Source organism: Gekko japonicus, unplaced genomic scaffold (assembly GCF_001447785.1).
Source record: "Gekko japonicus isolate JY-2015 unplaced genomic scaffold, Gekko_japonicus_V1.1 scaffold449, whole genome shotgun sequence".
NCBI lineage: Eukaryota > Metazoa > Chordata > Lepidosauria > Squamata > Gekkonidae > Gekko > Gekko japonicus.
This window is the reverse complement of record NW_015170287.1, coordinates 653,527-678,342: the sequence shown is the minus strand read 5'-3', so window position 1 is coordinate 678,342 and position 24,816 is coordinate 653,527. Positions and strand designations below refer to the sequence as shown.

At 45.0% G+C, this 24,816-nt stretch overlaps 1 protein-coding gene across 1 annotated transcript in view; it reads left to right on the top strand.

Annotated features, from left to right (window-relative positions):
- CSMD3 (CUB and Sushi multiple domains 3) overlaps nucleotides 1-24,816 on the top strand; it is a 796,050-nt gene that overhangs the window by 440,772 nt on the left and 330,462 nt on the right. Inside the window, exons 17-18 of the mRNA XM_015417873.1 lie at nucleotides 793-931; nucleotides 21,212-21,399. Coding sequence (XP_015273359.1) covers nucleotides 793-931; nucleotides 21,212-21,399 — 327 coding nt within the window. The remainder of the gene's footprint in view (nucleotides 1-792; nucleotides 932-21,211; nucleotides 21,400-24,816) is intronic.

Below are 24,816 nucleotides of genomic sequence, written 5' to 3'. Positions count from 1 at the left end.
ATTTTTTTAAAAAAGCCATCAGTGTGTTGAACTTTACACAAAGTGAGTTGCTGTGCTAAATTCAAAAACATCTGCTATCTTATGTAAACACTTGGAAAAAGATTTTGCCATTTCAGAAACCCATCTGATTCTTCATGAGAACAAATTTTTGAGTGGCTAATACTCTCATACAGCAGTCTTCTTCCCTCGATAGTGCGTGTTTGTGTGTGTGCGCGTGCGCACACACACGGCATTGAACTCCATAATTTAACATCTCAAAAAAGATCAATAAACTTTCTGCCTTATCTATTTGCTTGAATCCCATAACTGGGGTGGGGTTTAGATCCAGACAGATTTCAGAGCATACAGCAAGACCAAAACATTTGAGGTGGCATCATAAAAAATAACACCATTGGAGTACAGTAGAATCTACGATCCTTCCTGAATCCTGCTTCTTTTGACTTCCCTGTTGGGTTCCGCTTTTGTTTTACTTACTGAAGGTGTATATGCAGTGTGCCTTCTGGATCAGGAAGTGTGCCAAATCTTTACGCCCTCAGCTGCTACTGTGCATGAGACATCTACTATTAAAAGAACAATAGTACCCAGGTTTCCTGGATATTTCAGATGCACAGTTCATACACATGCATCTTGCCCATTAAAGCTTTAAAGCTGAACCCAGAATTTTACTACAAGAATGGGACTATAGCAGTATGTGCAATCATTACTGTATTTGCCTTTACATCTGTGAGCAGGATAACTGCAGTGATCCCAGCCTGAAAATGAGTCTGTTTTCTTTTTCTTTCTTTTTTCCAGCTCCATGTGGTGGGCATTTTTCTTCTCCCAGTGGAGTCATCCTTTCTCCAGGCTGGCCTGGGTATTATAAAGACTCCTTGAATTGTGAGTGGGTGATTGAAGCTGAACCAGGACACTCTATCAAAATTACATTTGAAAGGTCTTGACAAAAGCTTTTTTTCTCCTTATTTCACTTTCGTACTTATGAACTGGAGGTTATTCCCCCCACACACACACTGTTGCATAAATAGAAAATTAATTTTCATTTAACACACATTCTTGTTGTGGTTTCGGTGAGAACAGCAGCAGACTGTTGAGGACTTTATTGGAATATAACCCAGTTTAATTGAGTTGTGTTGATTTGTTACTTTAGGATTGTTGCTGATGTATCAACAGGAATTTAATTCTGGTCTCAAATTGTTAGTCTGTATGCATTGGCATTTGGAGAAACCCAGGTCACTAGTGGAGCATAAGCCTTGGCATTCATGTAGTGTCAGATCTGACCCCTGCTTCTGCCAGATAAAGGGAAGAGCATAGCTGCATGACAAATTCAATCCCTAGTGTCGCGGCTGAGGAGTCTATCCATCCACAGGGCTAGGAAAGACAGCTGTCCATGATCATAGAGAACTGCTGCCAGTCTGGGTTAGGAGCGATAATGGTCTGCTTCTCTACGAGGCCGACTGTTCATCTTTAAAGGATTATTAAAAGACTGAAATTGATGCTTCATTATTATAAATTAGTATACTAGATCAGGGCAAAGATGTAGTACAATAAAAAATACTGTCTGTTGCATGCGGTGCTGTACTGTGAGAGCATCCTTTCTCTCCTGTGTCCACCTTGATACATTCTCTCAATGTTACGCATCACTTTTTCTCCTCCCACCTTCTGTTGTATCTGTCACCATCTTCTGCATACATTGTTCATCTGCTTCTTGTGTGTCACAGGCTGTTTCTATCTTGTGCCACCTTTCTTCCTCTAATTTTTGTACCCTATCCCTTCTCTCTCTCTCTCTCTCTCTCTCTCTCTCTCTCTCTCATCACTCCTTCCTCTTCCCAGGCTGGTGCCTATGACTATTCAACCTGTGAGCAGGAGCTCAGTGTAAGATGGTTGATGGTGTTAGGGACACACACAAGTAGGGGCTCACAAAACTCATGTGGGGGGGGAGTTTCATCATGCTTCACTCTCTTGCTCAGCCCAGTATGGCTCCTGGGCTCTCTGGCAGTGGCCACCAGGCTCAACATGGAGCCCTGAGCTGTCCATCAGCAGTCCTGGTGAGGACCCTGTGCTCTTCTCCGGCTGCACTGCGACGGCCGAGCCCAGTGCGGCTCTGGACTGTGCGGCTACTGCCAGAGAGCCCAGTGGAGAGCTCTGAGGTGCACTGCTGCTTCTGCTGGACCCAGCATGTTTTCTCACCTCCTCCAACTGTTGAGGCAGGTGTGTTCTCTGTGCTTGTGCTGTTTTACTTTGTGGGTAATTTAAACCCCCCATTTATTTTTTTGAAGATTTTTCTGCAAATCTAGGGGTTCCAGTTTGGTGTAGTGCCAATTTGGTGTAGTGGTTAAGTGTGTTGACTTTAATCTGGGAGAACCACGTTTGATTCCCCACTCCTCCACTTGCAGCTGCTGGATGACCTTGGGCAAGCCATAGTTCTGTCAGACCTGTTCTTGTAAAATCCAAGAATAGACATGGAGTAAACAAGATACCCCAACACAATCCACAAAGTAACCTTCTCAAAACCAAGTCAGACCTGTTCTTGAAAGAACTCTCTCAGCCCCACCTACCTCACATGGTGTCTGTTGTGGGGAGGTAGGTGTTTGTAAAGGTAGGTAAGTACGGTAAAGGAGTTTGTAAGCTGCTCTGAGACTTCAAGTGAAGGGCAGAGTATAAATCCAGTCTCTTCTTCTTCTACTACTACTAGTGCTAGACTACAGCAGTACTAGACTACTGTAACACTCTCTACATGGGGCTGCCCTTGTTGCAAGTTCGGAAGCTACAGCTAGTGCAGAACACTGCGGCCAAGCTGTTGATGGGCTTACCTAGATGGGAGCTCATCCAGCCTGCGCTGAGGGTACTGCACTGGCTGCCAATAGCATACCAGATTCACTTCAAGGTGCTGGTGCTTACCTTTATTTTATTTATTTATTTTGAGAGTTACATCCTGCTCTTCCAAGCGGCTCAGGGCGGCTAGCAAGCGACTAACAAGTTTTAAAGCCCTATATGGCCAGAGTCCGACATACCTGACGGACTGCCTTTTCCCAGAGAGCACTGCGGGTCAGAGTCACAGGATCAATTGACCCTCCTGGGCCCCAAGGATGCCAGGCTCACTACAACCAGGGCTGGGGCCTTTTCAGTGGCGGCTTCTTACTGGTGGAATGAGCTCCCAGAGGAGATCAGGGCCCTGCGGGATCTTCTACAGGTCCGCAGGGCCTTCAAGATGGAGCTCTTCCACCAGGCCTTCAACTAAGGAGCCACCCTCACTATTACCATCAATGAGCCCAGCCCTCAGCCTTAACATCTGGCTTATTCCATCAAGCGACTCATTAAGACCACTGAGCTGGAACTGTCAGCTAGTAAACATCCTAATACGCCATCATAAGTAATGAACTGAACGATCACTAACACCTTTGATTTTATGATTTTAATTTGTACATTGTTTTAAAATGATTTTATATGGTTTTATTGGTATTTGTGTCAATGTTGTAAACCGCCCTGAGCCCACTGACGGGGAGGGTGGGGTATAAATTGAATGAATAAATAAATAAATAAATAAATACTACTACTTCTTCCTTTAAGTTTACAGAAAAATCTCTTTAATGCCCATGTAGCCCCAGTATGCAGATTTAGATATCTGCAGATGAGGGCCACAGGTCACTAATAGTATATAGATATGTAATCTCAGGTTTCACAGAGTGAGATTATTAACAGTGTTAGCACTCGTATAATTATGAAATGGTATGCATTTGCATTTGTGGAGTTTAATTTGGGTCTATTGTTACCATTCTGTGACCCTTACTTTTGTACAAGAAAATGAATAGTATGAGCAATGTGTGGTTATGATTGCCTGAGCTCTACCAAGCTGTGATTATGTTATCCTCTCTTGTGCTCTATAGTTTTCTTCCACTCTAGCTTGTGGTTTTTCAGATTCTAGGTTTCAGCTCTTAGTGCTGGGTCAAGTGCTTCATTTATAGTAGGGTCCCCCTTTTTGAGCCTGTGAGCACATTTGGAATTCTGACATGGCATAGTGGGTGCAGCAACAAAATGGATGACACAAAATGGCTTCTGCAGGGGGCAGAGCCAGCCACAAAATGATTGCCACCACTTAACTTCAGTAACAGAGTGTAGATCATTGCACTGTGGTGGAAGTTACTGTCAAAGCAACACTTTAAAAAAATCTGCACACCCGATCAAATCTCCAGCAGTCCCAATCAAATCTCCAACAGTCAATCAGAACCCTTGCTGGACAAAAGCCCTACTTGACCCCACAAGGGTTGCCAGGTCCCCTCATTGCTCCTGCAGGGGATTTGGGGAGCGTTCCAGGACATCCTCAATGTGATGATGTCATGCGGGGATGCTCTGGTTTGACAGCAAAAACTTCCAGGTGGCATCATCACATTGGGGGAGTCACACAGGGATGTGGCTTTTTTTTGGGGGGGGGGTGTTTCCACTGGCCAGTGGTGGGGTAAAGCCCTGAAAACTGGGGGGAATCCCCACCCCAACCTGGGGACTGGCACACCTAGGCCCCACCCACTTCCTAAAACACTTGGCAGGCACCAGAAAAGGTGTCAGTGAGTGGGCACCACGTTGGGGACAACTGGTTGATATTAATCAGGTTTTTACCCTCCTTGAACCACAGATGAGAGGAGTCACAGTTCCCAGGCATACCTTCTTTTCCCCCCTAGCAGCTGTCAGTGAGTTTATGAGTCTGTTGAGATTCATACGGGTCTGTGCAAAATCTCTACTGTTCCATTCTATCCTCAAGGCTTGACCTGATGATTCAGTTTATTAGTTATCACACTGCTCTACATTTTTAGATGTGTTAATTTTAATTGTGTTAATTCTTAACCATTGGTGCCTCGTGGATCCCTCTGACAGAAAGTATCTAAAATAGTGTAGCAGATGAATAATACCGCAGTTCAGAACAAGCAGGGTGCTGCATTAGCAAAGCTTTATTTAGTTAGGGCATCTTCAAGGGATCATGAATGTGATGCTTGTAAATTATTGATCTGCAAAACTTTTTAAATATTTTATATAATGACTTTCTTCCTGAGAGTAGTGTGCTGAAATGCAATATGTTTCATTCTGGAAGGGGTGTAAGTATTTCTCAAACCAACACACCAGCTTTTAGAGTTTATTTCAATGTATCTTGCTACACACACCCTCCTCACCAAATAGCTTGATTATATAATCAAAGCACAGCAAGGATTTAAGGAAATGCCTAAAATTAAATCTTTTTGCTTTTCTAAGTTCTCCTTTTGTCTGATGAGTTTGTGTATTTAGGAAACATCACATTAAAATAAACTAAGGCTGCGGTCACACGGAACATTAGCCATGCGAGTCAGACGGAAGACATGCGGGTTTTCCGGGCGCGATCCCACCGGCACATCTGGGAAGTGTAGCACTCCCGTGGCTCAAACGAGGCTTCCTGCCGAAACCACGCGGCAAAAAACTAGTACCTCCGAGGTACTAGTTTCCGGAAACCGCGGGGCAAGGGCGGGCGTCTGATCGCGTTTCCGGTGGCATCCGGCGCCCGCCCATGTTCCCCACCTATATTACAACATTTCTTTATTTCATTTATACCTTTCTTGTTGACGCAGACCCAAAGCAGTCAGATATAGCAATATACAGCAAACTTCAGCTTTCAAGAAAAGTATTTTATTTAAAAAAAAAAATGAGGTGATCTGCATAGGAAGAGCTCTGCTGAGATCAGACCAGTGGTCATTGTGGTCCATCATCCTGTTTCAAACAGTGACCACCCAGCAAAGCATGAGGGACAAAGCCTCCCTCTCCTGTCACTCTCCAGAACTGGCATTCAGGGGGTTGTTAGAGTCTGAACATGGAAGTTCCATTCAGTTGTCATACCTAATATCCACTTCCCTTTGACTCTTTAAAAGCAGTGGTCATGAAGGCACCAGAAAAGGTGCTAGGTGAGGCTAGGTGAGGCTAGGTGAGGCTAGGTGAGGTTAAAATCTTCCCTCTTGCTGAAGTTTGCTGTATATTGCTATATCTGATTGTAATTTATGGTTTTAAACTATATGTGATTGTTTTAATTATATGTTTTGTTTTAAACTATATGATATTGTTTTACTTGGCACTTGGTGCCCCTGTTAGCGGCCCTGAGCCTTCGGGAAAGGGCGGGATATAAATATGAAAATAAATAAATAAAAATAAATGAAGCAGGTTTCCAAACTCTGGGGAGAGACTGTCTTCTTACCAGTGTTTGGCCTGGGGAGGGGGAGCAGTGGTGTCAAAAGACCTTCAAATAATGATCCACTCGAGTGACTCTATGCTAGATATCATTCAATTCTAAGAAATGCTTCTAATGTTGTTTTGCAGGACTTGCATTCTCAAAACAGTAGCTCGTCCCTGCTAAAAATGGGTCACCACTAAAGACATATTGTGTTAGATCCAACCAGATTTTCAGCTTGACCACCCAAAAAGGTTATGCTGAGGATAGCATGGTCAAAAGTCATGTGAGACAAGGACTAGGGAGGGGAACTAGCATTGTATATGGCAGAGGCTTGGTGTGAGTCTAAAATGCATGAAAAAGCATGTGAGTTTTTCCAGTATCCTGCACTGGAAATTTATATATCCATGGTCATCTTCTAGTCACTTTCTAGTACCAATGTTTAGAGTGACTGGAGGTCTGTTCCCACCTTCTAGCTGGCTCCTAAGACAGGGGACCTGAAAGAGAACTTCATCAGTGCCCAGTGCCAGATACCACATCCGAAAGAACAATGCCCTCTTTCTGTTTTCATCTTCAGTGGCTTGCTTGGGGGAAGATGAGATCTGGAATTCTGTTGTGGTCAGCCTTTAGATTTGCAGCTGGAAAGAAGTTTGTCTTTGTACCTGTGTTTGCTTACTTTGACTACAGGAAGCAAGCCTAAGCAAATGTATTTGGAAGTCCAATTTTACTCAATGGGACTAACTCCCTGGAACAAGTTTGTAGGATTGCAACCTAACACTGTCATCCTAAAAACAATTTCCTGGGACTATGCCCCAACAAATATTCCTGAGTAGGATTGTGCTTAGTGTGGCTTCTTATGGAGCAATCCATAGCAGGTCTTTTTGTTCAGGCGCACAGTCGAGACCGACTCTTCGTGACCCCATGGATCATCTCCCGCCAGGCCCTCCTGTCTTCCGCCGTCCTCTGAAGTTGGCTCAATTTCATGTTCGTTGCATCGATGACACTGTCTAACCATCTCATCCTTTGCCGTCCCCGTCTTCTTTGACCTTCAATCTTTCCCAGCATCAGGGTCTTCTCCAGTGAGTGCTCCCTTCTCATTTGGTGGCAGGTCTATTCAGAAGTAAGTTCAATTGTAGTCAGTGGGGCTTACCCCTAGGAAAGCAGCTTTATTGTGGCCTAACAGGAACACCCTAAGTACAGTCTCCTACTTTTCTTTATTCTCTTCAGTGTTAGGAATTCTCTCCCCCAAGTCTTTAAAATACTTTACTTTTTGTTATACTCCAGGGTCAGGACACAAAGGCAGGCAATGGCAAACCACCTCTGAACTATCTTGCATTGAAAACGTCACAGGGTAGCCATAAATCAGCAGCAACTTGACAGCACTGTACAGTCCACCAGCAACAACTGAGAGGTGCCTAGACCCCCACGGAAGAAATACCAATCTCAACTCCTCCCATAATATTTGGGTGTGTGAGAAACAGGCAGGGATACAGTAGTTCAAGTTGGCTCACTCAAAATCCAGAAAAAGAAACAAAATTCTGTAATACCATTTACTGAAGTCAACCCAAATTACACAAAATGAGTGTTCAGTTAAGACAGATTAAGACAAAAATTGTTTTAAAAATGAGGGAAAGGCCAAATCTCTCATGTCCTCATCTTAAGACCCTGTCCTGCCAGCCTTTGATGCTGTATGCCATAAGGCTCGCAGTTTGTTTGCTGGACGTGTCGTATTGCAGTACTTGCATTCTGGGAAGAAGAAATAAAAAGTGGAGGGTCATCTCATTTAAAAGGGGGTGGGGAGAGTCTAGAAAGGTCCAAATATCACCTCAAACCCATGAGAGAATCACAGTTCTGTTTGCAGGCTGAGAGCGGATGAAATCACTTGGTAGTCTTTATTTTAACAACAGGTGAGATAACATTTGCTGCAGTTCACAAGGTCTATCAAATTGGGTGATTGTTACCTTGTATAAACAGTCTTTTCCCTGGTTGTTCCCATCATGTTGACAAATCCCTCTAAACATTCTTCTTTCTCTGTATGTTTGTTTGGGTGTTTCCCCCCCCTTCCCTTCTAGAGAGTGTAATTCTCAGAAAGTGTGGCCACTGCTGAAAGCATAGAGAAGACACCTGCTTTGCTAAACTGCATAGTTATGGGGTGATAAACTATTATAGGCTTATTGCCTCTTATGGTGTTGACTAGCTGGCTGAATTATCCAGGTTAGCAGGTGGAGTAAGAGCCAATACACATGATCTTTTGGAGTCTGCAGAATCATGAAGTGCAAGTCACACTTTTGATTCTCCTTTGTCAAATCCATCATCTGTAGTGAGGAGTCGGTCTCCTGGATATCATTCCTCAACCTTCAAAGGTCCTCAGGTCAGGTTTCTTCTCCCTAGCTACAAGAATAGCAATTACACAACCTGCTGAGTGTTGTGAGTCCTCTGATGCAGTCAGACTGAGTGGCAACACTATCAGTGAAAAAAAATGAAAATTAGACAGTTTTTTATCTTGATGTCAAAGCCAAATTATTACTGCTTAAATGCCAGCATTTAATCATCTTGTTGCTAAGCACTGCTCCAGACTAATGAGCTTAGACCTAGCATACCATACCATTAATTTATTTTCCAGAAATAACGTTGTATGTTTCAAATATGCATATAGTTTAATGTTCTCCAGATTTTCCCAGTTGCTTAGATACCGAAGTGTTGCTGCTTCTGCAAAACTATACTAGGGGTGGCCACACTTGCTTAATGTAAGTGCCACATAGAATAAAAGTCAGATGTTTGAAAGCTGCAGGACGTGAACATCACATACACACTTTTATTGGAAAACATGCAGATTTGCTTTTTATTAACATTAAATGAGTCTGCCAAAAATAAAAATAAAATGGATAAAAACAGATATTGATAATATTTATTTGTCCAGTGATATTTATTTGTTTGCTAAAGATATTTATTTGTCAGAGAGAGAGAGAGAGAGAGAGAGAATTGGAAAGAAAGAATGAAAGAGGTGGAAAGAGAGAGAAACAGAAAGCAAATAGATGGGGGTAGGAGGGCGGGAGGAAGGAAGGAAGGAAAAGAGAAAGAAAGAAAATAATGGGGGAGGGAGGGAGGGGGTAAGAGAGAGAGAAACAAAGAATGCAAATAGATGGGGAGGAAGGAAGGAAGGAAAAGAGAGAAATAGAGAAACAAAGAAACCAAATAGATGGGGGGGGGAGAACAGAAGGAAGGAAGACAGAAAGGTGGAAAGAATGAAAGAGGTTGAAAGAAAGGAGGAGAAAGAAAGAAACAAAGAAAGCAAATAGATGGGGGTATGTGTGTGATGACAGCCTTACAGACCTAGACCTAGACTAGATAAATAGAACTTTTACTTTAAGGAAGGAAGGAAGGAAGGAAGGAAGGAAGGAAAATACATGGGGGGAGGGAGGGAGGGGTTAAAAGAAAGCAATTTTAATTTTAAATGCTTTCTCAAAGCCAGCCCCCCTGCCCCCCACACTGGCTGGCTTGGCTTGGAAAAGGGATTTAAAGAGACAAATGCCTTCCCTAAGCAGGCCAGCAAGGGGAGCTTTGAGAAAGCATTTAAAGTTAAAGTTGCTTTCTTTCTCTGCTCCCCCCACCCCACCTCAAGCCTACCCAGGGAGGGGAACACTGGCTGGGGAAGGGGGAAGGGAAGACCGATCAGGGAGGCATACCTTCACTTCCCCAGCTGCCCTGCCAGGAGCTGCACAATATGTGTGAAAGAGCCACATGCGGCTCTTGAGCCACAGTTTGACCACCCTTGAACTATACTAAAAGGGGGTTTATGTCTCTTTATAAATGAAGCATCCTGGACTCCCACAATATAGTATATATGGTGCTGTGATTCTTTTGGAAAACTATTTCTCATGGAAACAAATGCCACTTCCTGACAACCAGTGTGTCATATGGCTACAATGCTGGGCTTTGTAAGGAGAGACCCAGTTTCCAATCATTCCAACCATTAAACTTGGACCAATCGCTGTTTTAGAGCAGAATCAACATCAGAGAGTTACTTTGATGACAATATGGAGAGAATGCTATATGTGTTGTTCTGATTTCCTTGGAAAAAGGAGAGGATAATAAAGTGAAAGATTTACCAAGTGTGATCTACAATTTGTATATAACCACCTGTTAAAAGTTTGCTGTCTAAGTACTGAGGACAATTGTACTATACTTGGGTAAAAGCGTGTGATAAAGTATGTGTTAAAGTGATTGCCTTTACCCACCTAATGATTGATTAGTATACTGTTAGCCATGTTGAGTAGAAGAGGAAAACTGTTGGCTGAAATCTCCTGAAAGTTGTTGTTGTTACCACCGCCACCTGGAAACTGGCAAACAAAATCACTCTGTTTTACTTCTCTGTAAAAGAGGGATCTAGAGACCTGCTTTATAGACTTGGTATCTAAATGACATAAAGATTGTAATGGTCAATTTACTACCATTACAACTATTATTACTACTACTGTTGCTGCCGCCACTGCTACTACTAATAATACTATCACCATTGTCCTTGGCAAACCAAAACCATCCGACTCCTCCAATCTAGTGCTCAAATTATGAAGGAAAGGGGCGCTCCTTAATAAAATTCACAAGCCCCACCTTCTGCCTACCCTCAATTTTGCTCCTCCCACTTGTCCTCATAAGCCACACCTTCTGTTCTGTTCCTACAGCATGCTGTACAACTTATTGCTGCTGGCTGTATATGATTATGGAGTGACTCTGAAGTGTTGTGCATGGTTTTGATGTGGGAAGCTTGGTACATTCATAAGTATTACTTTTAGAGCAAGAGGCCACATCATTAGCACATTTATAGAGCAATCCTGATATCTCTTTTCTGGCAGTAAATCCCACTGTAGACCTCATTCGGATTCTACTGTTTTGTACAGTCTTTCCCCCCAAAAAATAAATTTCTGTTTGAATTTCTTTTTGGAGGTGCAACATAATTTAGTTTTTCTCTACAAAAAAAAAGTGAATGTATAAGGAAGCTTCTTGGAAATGCAAATAGAGATAGAGGTCATTGGATGCTGGGTTTATGAGGGCATTTGCACAGCAATCAAGAAAGTCCTTGGGGAATGTATGTGTTCTGTTCACACTACAGACTGCACCAAGAACAGCAATGCCCTACAACTGTCCAAATGCATTGAAATGCAAAAACTAAGTCTGTGTTCCTATATTATTTTCTGGTTCCTGCTTCCCCTTTGTTCTTGCTTTATTTGTGGCTGGTGGAATACAGAGAGGAATCAAAATACTAGTGGTCCAGTGGCAACTTGAAAGCCAACAAAGTGTATTCCAGCATAAGCTTTTATGAGTCTGATGAAGTGAGGTCTGATTCACGGAAGTTTATTGTGAGTATCAGTGAGTGGACGCCTGCATTTGGCTGCAGTGGATGAATGCAGCTATACCGCATAGAGGGATATCAACAGAGATATAAGGTGGATATTTCAGGAAGGTAATGAAACACAGTGGATGAATCCTTTAATGTATTAGACTCTCCTTACCCAGTGACAGCTTTGGCCTATTTTTGCTCTTATTGTTCTGGGCAGAACCTAATCGTTTTCTACTGCTTTAATTCCAGAGAATTGTCAGAAATCTAGGGACTGATTTCATTCGCTATTCTGGATTTTCATGAAGCAGTTCTGCCCTTCCCTTCCATAGTAGGGCTTTCAGCCAGAATGCACATAATCCAACCCTCCTCTGAGTGGTTCCTGATGAACATTTTGTTTATTTATTTATTTAATTTATTTAGCTGGGATCCTGGGACCAAGGTTCTTTGTGGTTCTGATAGTACCCCAGATAGATGAGAAGATTTAAAGTGGTTAGTGTGACCAAAATGCAGTAGCACGGGTGTTTATGGGCACTGCAACAATAGCACATATCCATCTGGTGCTTCGCCAGCTGCATTGGCTCCAAGTTGAGTAGTGAATCTACTTCAAGTTTCTGATTTTGACCTATAAAGCTCTGCACGGTCTGGAACCAGTGTACCTCCGGGACTGCCTCTCCTGGTATATTCCACTGGAGAGCCTTGTGTGTGGAAGATCAGAATCTACTGGTAGTCCCTGGCCCTATAGACTTCTGGCTATGCTCAACCAGAGCCAGGGCTTTTTACATCCATGGCCTGCAAGACTTGAGACAGTTCCGCAGGGCTTGTAAAACAGAGATGCTCCACTAGGCCTATGGTCAAAGATAGTGGTGGTTTACCATAATATCTGGTAAACCACCACCCCCATAATCTTCCCCCCCCCCATAAGCCTGAGCTTTTAAAACATTGGCTCAGGGGAACCACTCTAAAGAGGCAGGTGTGCTGGGCATGCTGATTTTGTTTGTCATTTGAACTTTGTGCTTTATGACTTTTTGACATTTATTAAATGTTTCTTCCTTTTACTGGCACTAATCTGCTTGACAGCATACTTTTTGCTTCAATAAATGCCTCATGCTTAAGAAAAATCTGTACAAAATGACACTGTGCGGTATAATAGAGCTGAACTTTTGTCAGAAATTATTAGCTGCTCCTCAGACTCACACACAGGGACCTAATGTAATCATTCTAAGGCCGGTCCCCATGTTGCATTTTTGTATAGTCAAGTGAATGCTTGTGTACTGGGATTCGTGTGTTTTATATATTGTTAAAACTGTGGCAGTTTTTTCTTTCTTTCTTTTTAATGTTTAATGTTTTTTCTATGTTAAAAAGCCAGTCTTTTTTTTAAAGTAACTAGACTGATATGTCTAATGGATTCATTTTGATGAGTTGTGTAGCAGATTTATTCATTTAGGATTATAGAAAGTAGGTTAAATTTACATACTCCTTGTGTTATGTTCCTCCCAAAAAAGGGAAATATGTTGAAGGATATATTTTATTGAACACACATCTGCTGGAGTGAGGTTTTGTTGTTGTTGTTTTTTTAGTTAGGTTCTCAGAACTCTTTGTCAAAAAAAAGAGCTTGATTTTGAATAAAGGTGGTTTTTTTGGGGGGGGGTTTAAATCCAGTTTGATGGCAATGGTGATGGTATTTGGGGAAGGAAGGGGGAGGCTATTATTTGGTCAAAGTGTGATCAGGGAGACAAGGACAGCATAGACAAGTGTCCGTGAGAATGTAACCCACTTTTTGATTCAAACCAAATTCACATTAAAATAGTTAGTAAGGAACAGAGCCCTCTTTCTGCCTCCTCTCACTCCTAAGAGCAGGTCTCAAAGGAGAGAGGCTAACAGACAAAATACAAGAAAGAAGACACAATTACCTGTCTGCGGGCCCAGGCAAAGTTCCCATTCTCAAAGCACAGGTCCAGGCAGCAAATAACCCAAAGTAATCCAAATTGAAAGATAATCAGAGAAACATGACAGGTGCCCAGAGCAGGGACTCATAAGACAGTAGTCCAAGGCAGGGATAATCTAAGGTTGGGGACAGAGACAGGCACTGGTTCTAGAACAAATTGTGTGAGTCACAACAAACTATTTTAGTTTTTCGAAGCTTAGGAGGTCAAGGGAGATTGGCCAAAGAGGGGTCGAGGTCCTGAGGATATTTCCAAATGAGGAAATAGAGGGGAGGTCTAGGCAACAAGGAGGTGTGTTTGGTGCAGCCTTGATTTGATCAGCGGCATGTGGCTTTGCTGGGCAATTCAAATCAGGCCCGTAGCTAACAACTTTTTGCTCAGGGGGCCCATGTTTTGCTCAGGGGGCCCAGTAACGTGTAGTCAAAAAATATGCTGCCTGTAAATACAAATTGCGGTTTTTAAGCTATTATGACTAATAGTTGTGTTAGACTTACTCTCCATCAATTATCTGAGCTAGTGGCTATCACTGTTGCCTGTTCTGGTGGCTTTCATATTAAAAGAAATGTCCAGGTGTTTAGCTGTCATAGACTCTGGAGAGTTCAAAAGGCTCTAGAGAATCGAGCTAAGGCAGAAATGTGTGAGCCAGATGTTTAAAAACTGTGAGCCAGTTCACACTAAGTTTAGAAGGAACTCTGGATCAGCTGGCAATCCAGGGGATATCTAGGCTTCTCCTGGCAGGGCCGGCCCGAGGTTGTTCTGCGCTCTAGGTGAGTGCAGATGCCAACCTCCCAGCGGGCCCTGGAGATGCGCTCATCCCCAGCCCTCCCCCCGCAGGAGAGGCCGAGAAAGAAGGAGGGGGAGGAAAGCGGGCAGTATGTGTGTGGGGGGATCTGGGCGTCCCCACCCCCCCGCCACCGTGCAGGAGAGGCTGAAGAAGAAGGAGGGGGAGGGGGAAAGGAAAGCGCTGCACCGGAGAAGGGGCCACTCCCCCCCCACCGGCCTTCCTCCCCCAGCTGCTCCTGCTGGGGAGTCGCCTTTTTCCATGATGAGGGATCGTCTGAAGCTGGGGTGTTCCCGGGGAAATCTCTGAGCAGCCCGGTTCAGGGGGCTGGAGGGGGCGGCAGAGAGAGGAGGGTGGTGGAGGGACAACGCGGGAAAGGAGAAGGAGGGCAGGAGGCACACACCTTGGGGGCTTCTGGAGGGGGCGGGGGCGGAGGCCAGAGCAGCCAGCTGCGCCTCCTCCCCTCCCCCCAACCTGCCAGGGCTCTTCATCTGACCCCCAGCCAGCGGCCTCCGCCCTCGCAGTCAGGGGAGCCTTCGGAGCTGGTCTGCGCTTGGCGTGCTCTGGGACTGGGAAGGGGTGCGGAGAGGGAGAAAACGTCCCCGCCGGCAGCAGCAGTCTCTTCCGCTCGTCCGTGCCCTACTGGTTGCTCCGGGACACTCGTCCTCTCTCCCCTTCCCCGCTGAGGGCTTGGGGCACCTGGTGGCGGCGGCGACAGCAGCAGGGGAGGAAGGAGGAACCTTACTTCATTGGGCCCAAGCCTTCCCAATCAAGTGTAGTCCCTTGCAAACTTTCTTTTCCCAGCCCGCCCTTTCCTAACTCTCTTATCCCCTGTCTGTGTGTTTCCCCATCCAGGCCACCCACCCTTAATTGCAACACGCGGTCTTTCCCCCGCCTCACAGGAATAATCCTTTTCAGCCAGACCCAGTTTTTTTCGGAACTCCAAAGACCGAGGGAGGGGGCGGGGAGAAGGCTTTGCAGGGGCCTGCGCTTCAGCGCGGCCCTGCAAAGGCTGGGGGGCAGAGAGAAGGCTTTGCAAGGGCCCGCACTTCAGCGTGGCCCTGCAAAGACAGGGGGGTCTGCAGTACCCAGGCAAGGCTGGCGTGGCCCCTGAGAGGCCGCCAAGATCCAAAGTACCCCTCTGCTGCAGGTATGCTCTGCCTGGGGGAGATCAGATCTCAGTGCCCTTTTGGAGAGGGGGAAACTCTCAGGAGGAAGAAGCAGAAGAGCCCAGCTGGTCCCTGCTTGGAATCCTCGCTGCGCTGCGCCTAAGTGAATGGGGGGGCGCTACACTCCTTTCTAACAGCCCCCCCATAACAGCGTCTTCTGAGCCGCGCCTCCCCAATGGGACAGGACATGGGGGGGTGGCTCTCACGCTTCTCGCGCCTGCTATAAAAAGACGGGCGGCGGCACAAGGCGAGGCAGCGGGTGCCAACTCCGCCCAGAGTGTGTGAATCGCAGGAGCAGCTCAACGTTCTTGCGCAGCGGAGGGGGGGAGAGCCAAAGTGGCAGCAGGATCGCAGCCTCTGGGTGAGCGCATCCCGGCTTAGGAACCGGCCGCCGCCCCCCACACCCGGGGGGAAGGGGGGTGTCCTGGAGCTGAACCCCGCGGCTCTCGTCGGGGGGGGCTTTTCCTGATGCCAAGAGGCCGGGGAGGGGAGACGCTCCGGGAACTGGACGTTGGTCCGAGTCGGCAGTTACACGGGGGGGGGGTTCGCAGGGGCCACCATCACTGGAGATGGGCAGGCAGGAGCGGGACAGAACGGGAGGTCTCCTTGGGGGGAAGGAGGCTTCGGAGCGGCGGAGAACTGGCGGGGCCCACGGTCGGGGCGCTCTCTGGGCTCTAAGTTCGGACAAGAAAAGGTGCCCGGCTTCCACTCTCTTTTGCAAACCCACCTCCATGGTGAGATGCCGGGAGCGCGCAGGCAGCTTGAAGCCAATCGCCTTGGTTCCAGAAGGGCAGCAGCTGCAAGCAAGCTTCACTCACGACATGTGCAGCAGTCGTTTTTAGGCGCGAACGAAGAGCAACGTGCCTGGGCAGGTCAGGTCGGAGGAGCAGAGGTGGAGCGGATAACCCCGCCTTATGAGTCAGTGCTGGGAGGGGCGGAGCAGCGGAGGCAGGCAGAGCGGAGGAGGTCTACCGTCTATTTTCCCTCTGAGTGCTCCAAGGAGGAGGGAGGGGGCGGGCCGGTGGGGGGGAGCAGAGGATGGGGGCCCCCACAAAATCCGCGGGAAGGCCGGGCCCCCAGGGCCCCACACGGGCTACGGGCCTGATTCAAATGAGTCTTAATTAAAATTTTGGTTCAGACTGACCTATTTATATGGAATTAGGGTTGCCAAACACCCCACCCCGGTTTGGTAGGGGTCCTCCACTTTTTGGGGTGTTCTCCGCATGCCGGCCAGCTGGCCAAAGGGGGAAGCCCCACCCCCAAGCCCCAACACTTGCAGCCACCCTTCTCCCTGCACTTAAAGGGGTCCCTTTAAGTGCAGGGAGCTAGCGTTTCCCCGCATGCCCATCGGGCAGGCAGGGGGGGGGCGGACATCCCCAGCGTGACATCATCATGATGGGGATGTCCCGTCCCCTCTGGGAACGCCCCCCAAAGTCCCTTACTGGGGACTAAAATGGACTTCACAACCCTATATGGAATGTAGATAAGGGTATAGTTTTTATCTTCTGCATAATGCAAATACAACAGGGTATTTTGTGTGATTAAAGGCACAGTGATTAATCATATTATTAATAATTATATATGATTAATGGTCTGATAGCCTGACCTGGATGGCCCAGGACACCCAGATCTTGGAAGCTAATAAGGGTCAGCCCTGATTAGTATTTGGATGGGAGCAGAGGTCATTTTGGGGGGGATCGCGGGGGATCGCAGTTCCCCCGGGTGAGGTACGGGGGGCGGGGCACATGATGAAGCCCCGCCCCCTGCTTCCGGCCGCCCCGCTTCCGGCCCTCATTCAGCCAGGAGGAGGCAGGAGAAGAGGGAGGGTAAGTTGCTTCTTCCCTGCCTCTCCCCACCCCTGCCTGCCTGGGGCCAGGGAGGGCCTTCGCGGGGCTTCCTTGCACTCCCGCCGGCCTTGCAGGTCCACCGCCGGGCCCCTCATGGGGCTCGGCAGTGGAGCTGCATGGCCGGCACCGGCGGCCGGGACTGTTGGGGGCGGTGTGTGTGGCCTTATGACACACTTCTGGTGATGTCAGGGGGTGTGGCCTTATGACACACTTCCGGTGATGTCAGGGGGTGTGGCATATGCTAATGAATTATGCTAATGAGTTCCCCTAGCTCTTTTTCTACGAAACGACCCCTGGATGGGAGACTATCAAGGAATATCAGGGTTGCTATGCAGAGGCAGGCAATAGCAAACCACTTCTATTTGTCTCTGCCTTGAAAACCCTAAGGAGGCACCAAAAGTCAGCTGTAACTTGATGACACTTTTCTTCACCACAGCCTGATACTGGGTGAGGCTTGGCTCCTGGGAACATCTAGTTCCCTAAATAAATGTGATGAGATAAAGGGATGGGCTTGTTTACTCTGTTGGCTCTTCTATCTTTATTGTGGTATGGGACCAAAATATGGCTACTGGCCCATGCAGAGAAAGAGATAACAGAAGCTGGTCTTCTGTGAAGATTAGGATTGTCAACTCTGGGTTGGGAAATCCCTGGAGATTTGGGGGTGGAGCCTGGGGAGGGCAGAGTTTGGGAAGAGGAGAGAGCTCTTCAGGAATGTAATGATATAGAATCCACCCTCCAAAGCAAGCATTTTCTCCAAGGGAACTGATCTCTGTGGTCTGGAGATCAGTTGTAATTCTGGGAAATCTCCAGGCCCACCATAGAAGGATGGCAACCATAGTCAAGACTGAGTGAGAGGTGGATGAGAAAGACAGACTGTTAAATAGTGGGTTCCATGGATAAGCAGATCCCAAGTCTAGTGATCAGCTCTACTTTATTTCAGCAAGAACAAGACTGCTGGTCCAGGACCGCAGCCCTGTTTAAATGGCATGCAATTGCCACACCCAAACACATCCCATTCCCAAGGATACGCTGTTTACATAACATTGCTACTTCATTGGTTCTCTCCAGGATCCTGGTAAGCTATTGTTCTATGCTCCAAGCTCAGCCAGTCTCTGGTAGAAACACTCCTGTACTTTACCATTCCAAATACATAACACAAACCAAAATGGAGAGTTCTTAGCAGTGGGATGATGGATTCAGATTACCAAACATGTGGTTACTGCTTGAAATTTCACTGCACAGTGATTCTAACTGCATGGTTGACAATATAGCTCCAAAAGTATCTTAATACTTACATGAACACGTACTTAATAATTACACGAACATGGATTGATGATGACTGGGTTTCAGTATGGTTATGGTTTGGTCAATTAGAATGTACAAGTGGAGGCCTGTGATACTTGTAGGGGGATCTCTCCACCCCTTAGTTTTCCCACCAAATGGCAATGCTGCCAGGCTCACCATGGCTCCCGGCCACCCCTCTCCACAATACCAATGCTACTGAAGAGTGATGCTGCCCATCCACCTTACCCCATTGCTGACAATGCAGCTGGGCAAGGTGCGCCTCCTGGCCTTGCCTTGCCACCAGGCCTACTGCAGCTTCTTCCCCCATCTCTGCTACTATTACCGGGGTTGCTGTGGCTCCTGAGCACCCCCCACTGTCACTAACAATGCAGCTGGGGCAGGTGTATCTCCCAGCCCTGTCATCAGGCCCACTGCATCTTCTCCTTCCCCTCTTCACCACTGTCACTGGGGCTGCCGCAGCTCCCAGCCAGTCCCCCCATTGCTGCCATTGCGGCTGAGCCAGATGTACCTCCCAACCTTGCCACAAGGTTTGCTGCAGCTTCTCCCCCACCATTTTCCCTGCTGTCACTGGTGACACTGTGATTGCTGCCAACAGAGCAATTCAGATGCTCCTCCCAGACTCACCACCAGGACTGATGCAGCTTCTTCTCCCCACCATTGCTGCTGACGTCCTCTAGGTTTCCGTGGCTCCTGGCTACCCCCTCACCAACAACACATGGAAAGAGCGAAATGTGCCAGGCTCAATTACCCCAATGATATTTTTAACATTTGACTCCCCCCCCCGGAAACCTGGGGAGGGCTCCCAGGTTTGCAGAAAAATATGTTTACTTTCACCATGGCCCCAAAGCAGTGGATTTAGATATCCGCAGATGGGGGCCAGACTTAGTTATTAATATATAAATGTCCATAATGTTTAACCATGGGTACCGCTCCCATAGTTTGTCTCTTAACCTGGTTATGATCCCATTTAGTGAAACCATGATTTAGCTGTCCTATCTAAGGCCTGGTCAGAGGAACTCTAGATAGGTAGAGATGTTCAAAGACTCCCATGATGCCATGCAGGTGGAAATGTAGGGCCATTGCCTATGTTATGGCTTTCTGAGTGAATATGTAGTATTTCAATATTACATTACAAACCCACATCTCAAACCATAATTCTACATTTTCATCTGCAGGAAATCCTTAACCGTTGTGTAGGTATACAGACATAATGCTTAATCATGGTTAAAAAGAAAAACACAGCCAAACATTATTTGCATAAGGCCATGGTCATCTGAATTTACCATAGACATTGTTAGGATCTGTTTGACACTGTTGTTTATAAACTGGGAACAGTATATTCTGTTTATAAGAACAGGACCATTAATAGACAGCTGTTTGGATAACCGTCAAGGAAGACCCTGCCCTCAGTTTGCAAGATCTGAGCAAGGCTGTTAATGATAGGATGCAGAGGTCGATTCGGGGGGGATCGTGGGGGATCGCAGTTCCCCCGGGTGAGGTGCGGGGAGGCGGGGCACATGACGAAGCCCCACCCCCTGCTTCCGGCCGCCCCGCTTCCGGCCCTCATTCAGCCAGGAGGAGGCAGGAGAAGAGGGAGGGTAAGTTGCTTCCTCCCCGCCTCTCCCCACCCCTGCCTGCCTGGGGCCAGGGAGGGCCTTGGCGGGGCTTCCTCGCACTCCCGCCGGCCTTGCAGGTCGACCGCTGGGCCTTATGACACACTTCCAGTGATGGTAGGGGGTGTGGCCTTATGACACACTTCTGGTGATGTCAGGGGGTGTGGTATATGCTAATGAGTTATGCTAATGAGTTCCCCTAGCTCTTTTTCTACGAAACGACCCCTGATAGGATGTTTTGGAAGTAATTCATTCATAAGGTCACCATGAGTTGGAAGTGACTTAACTGCACACATTCTGATAACAAGTTGTTTAAAAATCACACAGGGAGGCTTGTTTTCTGTGTATTTCATTGTATTTGAATCGAGTGAAATGTCCAGTCAAATAGTTATCACAGTGAATGAGAGGTCAGAAGAGATTATATTGTTATTTATTAATTTATTTGAAAGTGAGCCACTGCATAACCTTAGGAATGGCGTTTGCGAGGTACACTGTTGTGATTAATGGTTTTATCCATTGATTGGGATGGTTTCAGATAGATGGAAACTTTAAAAAGAAATGTTTTCATTATCTGTGTGCCCTTTTAAATTGGTATCTTTTTATTTGTACTTCACTTCTTTTTTCAGTTCTCAGTAACTTAAATTAATATTTCTTTTTTGTGTGTGGGAAAGTACTGTGTATTCTAATTCCTAAGATAAAAATCCAAGATAAAAAAGTATTCTTTACATGGTTGAGATGATCTAGTTTCCCATTTCATTCAGCAAAGAGCAGTGCAGTGGGGATACTCCCGTGGATATCTGAGACAATGTGCAGAATTTCAGGTGAATCTGACCCCATGTGGTAGAAGAGTGGAAAACTCAATGGAAGGAAAGGGACACGATCTACACATCATCACTGATATAGTTTACTATGAGTAACATTTAGAATGTAAGCTGAGTTTTCATATAAATGCCAGATGATGATTACTCTGTTGTGCCCGTTTCCTCTGCAAGTAACCTTTGGGTATATTTTATGTCTGTATGTGTGTTTCTCTATTATAGATTCCAGACAGAACTCAATTACGATGTTCTAGAAGTGCATGATGGACCCAACCTTTTGTCACCTCTTCTAGGATCTTACAATGGCACACAAGTCCCCCAGTTTTTATTCAGTAGCAGCAATTTCATTTACCTTCTCTTTACAACAGACAATAGCCGCTCTAATAATGGATTCAAGATCCACTATGAAAGTAAGTGAATACTGCATCCCTTAATGTGTGAGTTTCCTGTTTTGCCTGAGTCTGAAACATTGCATTATATTTACCATGTATTTGTGGGTCCTTGCCTGTATGAGGCAATACCTCTTACTATGACACCCCATCTTCTCAGCTAAATGATAGGACAACAAAATTACAGGCTTAGATGTACTCATGGAAAGCTACTCTTGCATACCTAAGTATGCAGGGTAGTACAAAGTTCATGGTCATTCTGCAGCTCTTTGTGTCTACAGGATACTGTTCTGTACCAAGAGTAACATTTCTACTCTTCTTTAAACCAATCAAGGAAATTTATCCCCCCCCCCAAAAAAAGCAGGTCCCATGTAGTTTGTTTGCCCTGTATTCTGTTTATTTCGGGGGGGGGATGAGTTTTGGTGGATAAATAAAAGTTCCCCAAGATAATTAGGGTTTTGGGACGGAGTTGAATTTACTTAGCCAGTATTCTTTTTGAGAAATACAGTGCTGTTATTTCATCGTCCTTAGAGTATAAGGACCCATCAAGGGCAATTGATTGAGACATCACAGTTCCATGATTAGAGAGAAAATGGCTACTCTGAACTGATTTTGTGCTGTCTGCAAGTGAACAAAGTCTGTGAAAATGTTTAAAACTTGTTATGTTAATGGTTTGACGACTTTGTTTAGTATCATTATTAAGGCTAGAAAGTGATGATAGGGTGATTACCTTGTTAAGAGAAACCTGCATTCTTAAGAAACCCCCACGACCTTGCACTTGATTTATTTCAGTGTTGATCCAATCTATTTCAACCCATGAGCAACTTTGGACACTGAACAACTCTTTAGATGGTTTGGAGGTTCACCATTGCTTGGGTGCTTTAAAATTCAATGTCTGTGTTCTGGGTAAAGCAGCAATGAGGAGGCAAAGATCAAAAGTATTTATAATAACAGCGTAGAGAGGGTGATTTATTGCAAACAAGTTGGGAAATATTTAAAGGAAGAAGACTATAGAACTGAATTGCCTTCCTAGTGCAGATTTCACTCAATCTTTGATTTCTGGTATTGCTTCATAACTTCTTACTTATAGTGACCTCAGATAAATGACAGAAGATAGTTCTAATTATAAGAAAATCAACACTGTTTAAATCCTTGCTATTCTATCATTTTGAAATTAGAAAATCCAAGTTTGAAGATGTGGAAATAACTATTTCAGAGCAATTCAGTCGCTGGAGACATACAGAGACTTTCTCACACCAAGAAAACCTGGAGTTCTTTTAATGTTTCTGTGCAAGCTAAGGCTGACCGGTTTGCATTTTCTTGGCATTGACTACCTGCCATAAATATACAACACCAATATCAGTTGTTAAAAGTAACAGTCAAGAAAGGATTCCCCCCCTCCAAATTTATTTTTGATTTTCCCGCCTCAGCAGTGTTCCCAAGGTGGCTAACACTAATTCAATTATTGTAAAATGAAGCTATAAAAATGCTAAAAGCTTATTTTAAAAATCTATAACTATTATAAACAATAAACTCGAGGCAATTGAACTAGACACAAAACTAGTGGTTGGAAGTGTTCTTCATTTGCAGGCTTTGTTTTGTTTTGTCCTAACCATTTCTTTCTGCACAGTATTGTTTACTAACAACCCTAGAGACCTCTTTTGGAGGAGAGTTAATTTTCTCCTGCAATTAACATGCCATTACAAAGCACACCAGTCTCAAGGTAAAACTGGTTTGGGATTTACATAATTAAAATGCAGGTATTATACAGCATCATCATCCTCATATATCAACCTAGTGCTTATGAGGGTGGTGAAAGCTGGTGTGGTACAGTGGTTAGAACATTGGACAAAAATTGGGGAGAGCTAGTTTTTGGCTCTCCACTGAGCTCACTGGGTGACCTTGGACCAGACAATAAGGCCATAGTTTAACTGAATTGAAGGCACATTTTTTAAAGGAACATGTCTGTTTCTGTTTATTGTATGTATTCTTTTGCATACTATATTGCTTTAGTGGTGGGCCTACATTTTTGGGACCCTGAAGCTTGAACTGTTGTGGGGGGCCCTTCTCAACCAGGACAATAGGGCCACATCCAACAAGGTCCAAAGGGCCTTGTTGACCTTGCAAAGACCTTGAGGCCCATATTAGAGCATATTCTAAGGTCAATATTAAGTACTTCAACCCATTGGCTTATGATTCTGTCGCTAAAATAGCCTCATTTTAATAACAAACACTTAAAAAAAACTCCATCAATCTTGTTGAAAAATTCACTCATTTTTTTAAAAAAAGTTGCTTTAGGGCTCCTTCAGGATTAGGGGCCCTTAAGTTTAAATTTCATTAGTTTCATAGTAGATCTGCCCCTGTATTGCTTTCTACTTTTGTAAGTCCGTTCTTTTTTGCATTGTTTATGACATACCGTATCTGATTTTTTTTGCTTGTTTGTATCATTTCTAAGTTTTGTGCTCCTAGTGCTCTCATATTGCTTGCTGGATGTTTCAAGTACATTTCATTGCATTGATTTGCATTGTGCAATCTGCCTTGAATCTCAACAAGAAAGGCAAGGTGTAAATAAAATTAAAAATAAATAAATAAGTCACTGTCTTTCTGCCTGACCTACCTCACTGGGTCGCTGTAATGACAGCATGCAGAAGAGGAGACCATCATGAGTTAGAAGATGGGTGAGATTAAAAAAAAAAGTATAGGTAGGGTGGTGGAGTATTCATATGCATTAGCAATTTTAACAGTATGACCATGAGAAGGATTATCCTCACATTTGATTTGGAGATTATGAGGCCGAAAGGTAGTGGCTTCCTTAACAGTAAATCCATGGACTAGGCAAAACCTGAATTAGGACCACCCACACTGGTACTTTTAATCACACCACCTCCCTGATTTCATTATTTAAAAGAGATACTTGATACAGAACACATGTCTGTACAGATGAGGGAAGAATTGCAGGTGTTTCCCAGGTGGGAGAGTAGAGTGTGCTGTGGAAACTTGACTGCAGTTTAACCACAAAGGTATCTGCACTTGGTGAACCAGTAGGATCTGAGTACATCTTTCAATGAAACTCTGAAATTCTAAGTCAAATTAAAAGTTAAGCACTTGATCATACTCAGGCTTAAATGCTTCTGTAAGATTAAGAATGAGTTTATGTTCCTTGATTGAGGTATTATTGGAGTCATATTCTATAGATATGGAGTTATTGTGGAATTAATCTCACCAGCCTTGTCTCCAAGTCAGTCAATATTCTATTAGATTTGTGTTAGTATTGTTTTGAAACCTTGCATTACCAGACAGGAGAAACTCTAGTGAAAAGTAATATGAGTATTATATTTCTGTGATTATAATATTTATTTCCAGGAAACAAAAAGAGAGGCTGGTGCGTTCTAGAGGGAAGAGGGGAGATCATGAAAAGGTAATAGACTTTTTGCTGTT